Genomic DNA, 7,907 nt, shown 5'->3' with positions numbered 1-7,907 from the left:
TTTGTTTTGTTGTAATGAAGTAAGGGTCATACGCATATTGCTCTGTAGCTTGGTTTTTCCCCAGCTTGTTTTTCATTAACAGAAATTAAAATGGACTTCCTTACAAATCTATTCCACTCTGTCAACATGAGGGTCACAATTCAGATTCCTATGGAGGTTAAGCAGACAACATAAATGAGTTAAATGGACGTGGGAGGAACTGCGGAAAACTGGAGATTTTCCATCTAATGGAATCAGAAGCTACTCAACCACAGCCAAGGGCTGCCATTTGGGAATATGCGTGCAGCATCGCCAAATCTTCTGAGTTTTCAAGAGAAGCAAAAAATCTCCATTTGCTTAATGTGCAATCTCCAGATTTTTAAATATTGGTAACTAATTCAAATTAAATACTGGGTGAACCAACCAAAATGTCAATCCAGACACTGCCCTCAAGCCACCCTTTTGAAACCTTGATTGCAGTGTATACATATTGTTTCACAGTATGTCATACTTATTTAAAAACCTTTGTTTTTAATTAACAGAATGCAAAATGCTATTGATGCACACTTATGCTGTGACATTACAGCTGCTACAATGCACATTCTTGTCTACATCTTTGTGTGCGTATACAAATAATTCTAGAAGTGCAGGTTCAAAATTGCCCTAAAAGAGTTTGTACCAATTTACAATCCTATTAACAGTACATGAGAGGGTCCTTTTCTAAGGAGCTTTAAACAGATTCCTGGGGCCTGCCCGGTGGCACAAGCTGCTAAGTGCATGCACTCTGCTTCGGCGGACCAGGGTTCGCGGGTTCGGATCCCGGGCACGCACAGACACGTGTCACGCCGTGCTGTGGCAGCATCCCATATAAAGCAGAGGAAGATGGGCACGGATGTTAGCTCAGGGCCAGTCTTCCTCGGCAAAAAAAAAACAGGAGGATCGGCATCAGATGTTAGCTTAGGGCTGATCTTCCTTACCAAAATAAATAAATAAATAAAAATAAACAGATTCCCACCCAAGATCAGATAAACTAGGTCTGGAATGGAGCCCAAGATTGTGTATTTTTTTAAGCTTCCAGATGATTCTTAAGATCAGAGAAGTTCTAGAACCACTGTCTTAGACTACTAGCAAGTTGTTTGAGACCCTTTCCAGTGAATTATAAAGGAAACTGTAAATACTTCCATTTGCACTTCTCTGTTTTAGACCATTACCTCCTTACAGCCCTCTATGAAAACATGAAAAGGGCTCTGCTGCTGCTGTTTCAGGCAGTTCAATCAGAGCAGAACAATAAATAAACCAACTTGGGAACCTTCGAGCAGCATTTATTGGCACAGCCTAGGAAAAGGTGTAGTAGCCATTTCTGAGCAAAAACCTGTATCCCAGCAAGGTATTCAGTGTTATGTTTAACACACCACTAAACCAGAAAGTTTAAGTTCCTGAAACAGATGCCTCAGGTCACTAAGAGGCTCTAAAATCAATAGGTCGGACCTGTTGCTCTGCTAAGACCTGAAAGGCAAGAAACAGTCCTGGATGTGCGTCCTTGTTATGGGATGACTAAAGAGGCAGGGAACAGCATCAAGTTTTATTAGGTTGACTCCAGTTCACTCCCCCATTACAAGGAAGATGTGTTTCAGCAGCAGCACTGAAGCCTCCTCTCCATTCTGTGTTTGCCTAAGCAGCTTCTGCTTAGGACGAGTGGTGGTCATAGGACATAATCGTCAGGATGGTAGAGTTCACTCATCAGGCGGTAGATGTAGGAAGGTGCGTTCCCACCAATGTTGGAGATAAAGAGGGTAATGAGCTCTGGGGGGACGTAGTCAAACACAGGGCAGTGAACGCTGACCTTCTCCAGAATGTCCCCTGAAAGGCAATCACACGTGCTAAAGATAAAACTGAGGATCCTGCCCTCATAATTAAGTAGCATATAGATTCTAGGCTCAGTAATGCAGGCACACTTGCTACGCCAAGGAAGGAAAGCTGCAGCAAAACGCAAACCAGAAGAAATGACTTCAGATCATGATACTCTCCAGCGCCTTTCCACAGCCCTTAGAATAAAATTCAAACTTGGAATTGCAACCTTCAAGATCTGGCCCCTCCCACTGCACTACACTAATTATAATTTGTACCACTCTCCTTGCTCATTACTCTCCAGACATATGGCCATCTTTTTCCAACTGGCTAAGCATGTACCTAACTCAGGCCCTTTGCTCCAACGCCTGGAAAACTCTTTCCTTCATCTTCACATAGTGGGTTCTATTCATTCAGGACTCAACTGAAATGTCATCTCATTAAGACCCTTCTCCAGTCTAAGGCAGTCTCCTAGCCACTTTCCATCACATCATCCTTATTTGTTGTCTTCCTAAAACATCCCATGACCTGACATTTCCTTGTCTGTCTTCTGCAACGGAACATAAGCTCCGTGGGAGCAGAGCCTATCTGTTGCTCACTGTTACATCCCTAGTGCTAGATAGTGCTGGACACACTGCGGGTGCTCAACAGATAGAAATATTTCTTGAAAGAATCAATGTTTGGATAAATGGATGAAGTTATTGAACATCCAAGAAGAATTGGCACCCCAAGTACTATGCTTTGCTCCCGGAGCATGTTTAAGGCCATGTTAACTGTTGATGAGGCAGCAAGCTCACTGAGCAAAGCTGCTGATTCAGAAGAAGTCAGAGAGAAGGACCCCAACACACAAAGGTATCCAGGCCACAGGCAAGTTTTATAAATAGGAACACTTCAGAGCCTGCTTCCTTTGGCAGCCAAGTCACCAAAATGATTCCTTACGGCAACTGAGAACAAGTACATTTTCCCATTGGGTTGTTGCCTGTGTCTCAAACAAGGTGCAAAGCCAAACCCAGTCAATGCTAAGTGATCTCCCCCACCATGGCCCCAATAACTCAGCTAAAATGTATTAGTGTCAGAATAAAATGAATGTGGACTATCAGGTCCCCAGGTACTCTAAGCTGCTCAAGAAAACATCCCCACAGGAAATATGATAAAAAGCACAACCTGAGAGCATTCAACTCCAGTGACCACAAAAACCAAATCAAAAAGACCAACACACACACACGTGCATGTGCACATGCACACACACAACTTCTGTACCTTCTGTGAAAGGCAGGACTTCTTCAGGAGCCACAAACTTGTGAAATGAATCTTCTTCATTGGGGAACTGGAAAAGGAAAAATTTAAAAAAAAGAGAGACCCAGCAATTCCACTTCTAGGTATCTACCGAAGAGAAATAAAAAACACTTGTGCACACAGAAACTTGTACACAAATGCTTATAGCAGCATTATTCACAAAAGCTAAAAGACAGAAAAAACCCAAAATGTCCATCAACAGATGAATGTTTAAAGAACCTGTGGTATATCCATACAATAGAATATTATTCAGCCATAAAAAGGAACAAAATACTGTGCTACAAGTCAGATGAACCCCCAAAACATTACGCTAAGTGAAAGAATTCAGAAACAAAAGGGCACGTATTATATAATTCTTTTTCTATGACATATCAAAAATAGGCAAATCCATAAAAACAGAAAGCAAATTAGAGTTTACTAGGAGACGGGGAGAATGGAGATTAGGGAGTGATTACTTAGTGCATACGGACTGTTTTTCTGGGATGAGGAGAAAGTTTTGAAACTAGAGAGTGGTAGTTGCACAATGCCATGAATGTAGCAGATGCCACTGAACTGTACATTTTAAAATGGTTAATTGTGCTACATGAATTTTACCTCAATTAAAAAAAAAAGAGACCTGATATTTTTAAAGCAAATAGTTTCTATCACTGATGCAATGGCTCTTCACTTAGTAACTGCTTGTATTCAGGCTACAGAGGATAGTCCCCGGAACTACGACAAATAAAACTGATTCTGTGTTCCCGTTTCAACTTGCTTGGCATTTTCAGAAATGGCCAGGGTGACAGGGAGTGGTGGCAAGGTAAACAAATGGGCTTCTCCAACTATGCACTGGCCTGACCTTACAATTTCGACTTCCTAAAGCTGACAGTTGTAACTATCCATTGTTTTTCCTGGATCAAGACTTCCGTGGCTTTTTACAGCCTCTACTGGGTCTAATTCATTGAGTAAATGCAGATAAAGAGAAGCCGCAGAGCAAGCAAGTTGAAAGCCCAGAGTTTAAGCCTACGCTTGGGCTTCCTTCTCTCTGTTGGCTAGAGGCAGACTCGAAACCAGCTGGAGACAGACAGACATACCTGTGGGGAAAGCTTGAACATAGGAGCACAGACGATGAGGGGGGTGGAATGGTGTTTTGCTGCCAATGCTAGAGTATGCGTTCCTGTCACAGCTCTCAAGGCACCGTTGGCTAGGATGGTCTTTGTGCCAATGATCACCTTTGGGACCAGAAGAAAAATGTGAGCCATCCCGGGGATAGAGCCATAAAAGAGTCATTGGGCACAACAGCCTGAATGCACAGGCCTCAGTCTTGGCATCCTGGGGAGTCACACACCAGTAGAGGGAAAGGGATTCTAGGCTCAGGACCGCAAATTCTAGCATAAGAGTGGGTTCCCATGGAAAGAATGAACATAGTACGAGACCAAAAATCCCAATACCTATTGCTCTTAGCCCTGGCTTTTCCGGAACTCTATATGCCACACATCCTGAGAAGCTGGGAGCCCTTCTATTCACATCCACCACCAGCAAGCTCTCTGAGCATAAGGCAGAGCCCTCTACCCGATCCCTAGCAGCTGACACGCTTAGCTTAGTCCTACTTCATTCTTTCCAAAGCTTTCACCAAAAAAAAGGCTATTCCAAGTGAGGAACAAGGATACAGATAACGGGAAAAGAAATTCAATTAATAGACTAAAAAGCCCAAGTGTGTATTTTCAAAAGGTGCTAGAAGCTTTCTTCTTTTCTCATGGATATTATAGGGGGGGAAACCACTATTTCAGAAGTATCATCTTCATGAATTCAACATAATATAACTCCAAATACACTCACCTTGTTGACTCTTGACATAACTGCAAAAATGGCAGAATCGGTCATGACAGTTGTCTCAATTCCTGCATCGGACAAATTGACTGCCATTTCATGACCCTGCAATAGGAGAGAGAGGCTGATGCTGGGACAAAGAGCTAGAGAGAGTGAAAGACCTTGCAAATGTAACTGCACCTGGGGAATTCTGTGATACGGAGCACTTCCAACACACGATTTCCAACAGATAACCCATTGTTCTGCCTATGCGAGGTATTCTCTGGTGAGCTGCAGGGAAGCCCAGGAGAAGCTAATAACTGTTTAATACTCCATAGCAGCACTAGAGCAGCCACAAAACTGGAAATACTACTTGCTTGCATAATCAGACATAGCTGACAAGCTAGCTCTTGGCTCATTATTTTACAACATCCTGCATCCTTACATATTTCCTTTTTTGAGAACTATTATCTACCTAGGGATTGAGTGAGGTCAGACCAAGCATCAGTCATCCCCAAGGTAATTTACCCTATTTTGATTCCTAAAAGAACCGATATTTATCTTTTCTGTGATTCAGCAGTTCACCTAATTTTCTCAAATCAATGTTTAAGAATGTTCACAGGATGAACAACTTGAAAATTCCCTTAATGTTTTACTTTATCTTCTCAATGTCTTGCTTATCAATCCAAAGTTGGTATGGCCCCCATCTATCTTTCCTTTATTCTCTCCTCATTTTTCATTTTTCTTAACAACCCCAGCAGTCCCCCTACCTGGCAGAAAGGAGCACACTCTGCCACAATGACATGGAATTTCCTCTTTCGGGCAGCCTCTTTGAGGAAGGCCTCTACAGTTCGAGAGAAGCCAATGGTCATGATCACCTCATTGGAGTGGATGTGCTCCAGAGCCTGAGCTGCAATGTTCTCCATTGTCCCTTCTGTAAGAACAGTCAGTTTTGCAAGGAAAATATGAAATTGCCATGCTACATCATGAACAGACATGACAGAAGACAGAAAGGGACATGTGTCATGTGTCCATCACACAGACTGCCCACCTACCTGACCGCAGTAACAGAGGCTTAATGGATTTAATGTGAAAGGTCACGTTTCCTTAAAAGTCCTGCTCCTCTGGGATCTTCTACCTCCCAAGTTCTCAGTCTGCCCTCTTTCCCAGCAGTACCCTACTCACCAAGTCCCCCCCGGCCCCCTGCCACTATACCAGCTCCTTACAATTGACTTTGAAGACAATAAATTCAAGCAAGAAATGGTCCAATCTGGGAAATCCTAAAGCGCCGAGAGTAGGGTAAACAGAGCTTCCCCCTAAAAGAACTCTTCCTCCAAAAGGTGGCCACAACACTTCCTTCTGCGAGGAAGGCCACAGAAGAAAAACAGGGGAGGAATTTGGGAGCAGCAGCTCAGTGCACAGACAGACCCAGCCTCTTCCTCCCCTGGGGATCTCGGATTGTAATGAATATCTGCAGGTCTCCTGGGTCATGAGGACAAGGGGAATAGAGGTGTTATGTATGTATGTATAAAAATTCAAGAGGAAGTTCAGTGAAGGAGGATCTATTAATTGTGGTTTTCGGGGGTTCATCTCTTTAAAATAAAAATAAAGCTCTTCCCTAATCGAGTCTCTGCCATAGTGGACTTGCAATCTATAAAGCGTTAGTCTGTAAGGAAATGTAGAGAGGGTTATCTTAGTCCTGCCACCTGTTCCAACCCTCCCTAGTCAGGATGGAGAACAAACCTCTGAGAACCATAGGACTGGTTATCTCCCATCTCTACTAATGAACAACTTCCAGAGTCCTCTGTTTCCTCATCTGCCTGCAACCTGTACTGTCCAGCCGACGATCAGGACTCTTACCCAGCTCCACAAGCAGCTCATTAATTGCCTCAATGATGTTGGACTGGAGTTGGGCATAATGTGAGCTGAAATCCTCGATCAGGCCTCCAGATGTCAAGAGTTTGTGCAGGGACTCCTGCTGATCGCTCTCGTCGCTGCGTCCGTGGAGTCTACGGGAGGCAACCAGACCCAAAGAGGGAGCTGGGGAGGAGGTGTGGTCATTTAAGTAACAGGGGCTGCTCAGCTCCAATAAAGGCTCCAAGCAGGGAGGGGGCTCGTGCAAAAAGCATCAGTGGGTCCAACCCAGAGCCCAGGACGTGGGCCTGACCTGCCATACTCCTCCCGGATGATCCTGAGCACTCTCCGCACCATGTTGCCCACAGTGGTCTCTGAGGGCTGCGCGGCCGCCATCCTCCGGCCCTCTCTGCGGATCAGTTCCATGAGCTCCTCTGCGGTCCAAGAGAGAGAGGGTGAGCAGGGCAAACGCGCGCTGAGGATCGGGAACGGAAAGCGACGAGGGGCGCGATGGAGCTAGGCCCGCCTCACCTGCGTTGCTCCAGCGGTGGTCCGTGATGATCCGGCGCAGCAGCCCCAGCGTCTCCCGAGCCATGTCCTCAGAGCTGCGCGGCCCGCCGCCCCGCTTCAGGGCCTCTACGAAACTCTCGATCCTCTCGGACAACTCCGAGCCCTTGGCCGCGGCTCCTGGCATCTCTAAAAGAGCCGCCTTGCCGGCGGAATCCACACCTGTCCGAACTCTGGGTTTGCACTTCCGGGGACGTCGAGGTCGGCTTCCGCTCTGCGAGGAAAACTCCAGTGCGGGAGACTGCGGGCCACGCCCCTCGCTGCCACTTCCCGCCCCCTCTATCTGCCTGAGCCAATCAGAAATTTAGAGCTCGAGTTGTTCGGGTACAGCCCAGTGTCCGGGCGCCGGCGGAGCCCGAGGACGGGAAGTGGCCTTTCCTGGTTTCTCAGACGCAGAACAAAGGTGACGCTTGAGGTCTCTAGAGGGTGGCTAGTGCGGTTGCTGTGGAAACAGCCGGTCTTTCTACGCCCCCCACCGCGACTCGAGGCTAAACTGGAGAAGTTGCTGACATCATTCCTGGTCCCCTAGCTCCGGTGACCGCCCGGTCTCCTGACACAGACGCTCGGAGTGCGCG

The 7,907-nt window shown here is 45.9% G+C and overlaps 1 protein-coding gene across 3 annotated transcripts; it reads right to left on the bottom strand.

Annotated features, from left to right (window-relative positions):
• Nucleotides 1-1,284: 1,284 nt before the first annotated feature.
• On the bottom strand, nt 1,285-7,532 carry EIF2B2 (eukaryotic translation initiation factor 2B subunit beta). Of its 3 annotated transcripts, none has more exons than XM_058567387.1 (9): nt 7,297-7,532; nt 7,079-7,199; nt 6,772-6,920; nt 5,682-5,845; nt 4,942-5,037; nt 4,197-4,334; nt 3,088-3,154; nt 1,935-2,024; nt 1,285-1,859 (listed from the first exon to the last, which is right to left on the bottom strand). In XM_058567387.1, the coding sequence occupies exons 1-9, from the start codon at nt 7,457-7,459 to the stop codon at nt 1,720-1,722; spliced, it is 1,128 nt and encodes a 375-aa protein (XP_058423370.1). In that variant the 5' UTR covers nt 7,460-7,532; the 3' UTR covers nt 1,285-1,719. The 3 variants fall into 3 exon arrangements, with proteins under 3 accessions (XP_058423370.1, XP_058423369.1, XP_058423371.1); XM_058567386.1 differs by having other exon boundaries at nt 1,285-1,839; XM_058567388.1 differs by lacking the exon at nt 1,935-2,024 and having other exon boundaries at nt 1,285-1,839; nt 7,297-7,529.
• Nucleotides 7,533-7,907: the final 375 nt, after the last annotated feature.

This window comes from Diceros bicornis, chromosome 24 (genome assembly GCF_020826845.1).
Source record: "Diceros bicornis minor isolate mBicDic1 chromosome 24, mDicBic1.mat.cur, whole genome shotgun sequence".
NCBI lineage: Eukaryota > Metazoa > Chordata > Mammalia > Perissodactyla > Rhinocerotidae > Diceros > Diceros bicornis.
The sequence above is the reverse complement of the archived record's forward strand: the minus strand, read 5'-3'. Positions and strand labels throughout refer to the sequence as shown.

What these genes read in the sequence shown, in the direction of transcription:
- EIF2B2 (XM_058567386.1), bottom strand. Translation starts at nt 7,459, where the DNA reads ATGCCAGGAGCCGCGGCCAAGGGCTCGGAGTTGTCCGAGAGGATCGAG. An exon ending in TTATGTCAAGAGTCAACAAG is followed by an intron (nt 4,335 to 4,941) that starts GTGAGTGTATTT and finishes CTGGTCCCAAAG; the next exon opens with GTGATCATTGGCACAAAGAC. An exon ending in TTCCTTCCTTGGCGTAGCAA is followed by an intron (nt 1,840 to 1,934) that starts GTGTGCCTGCAT and finishes ATTGCCTTTCAG; the next exon opens with GGGACATTCTGGAGAAGGTC.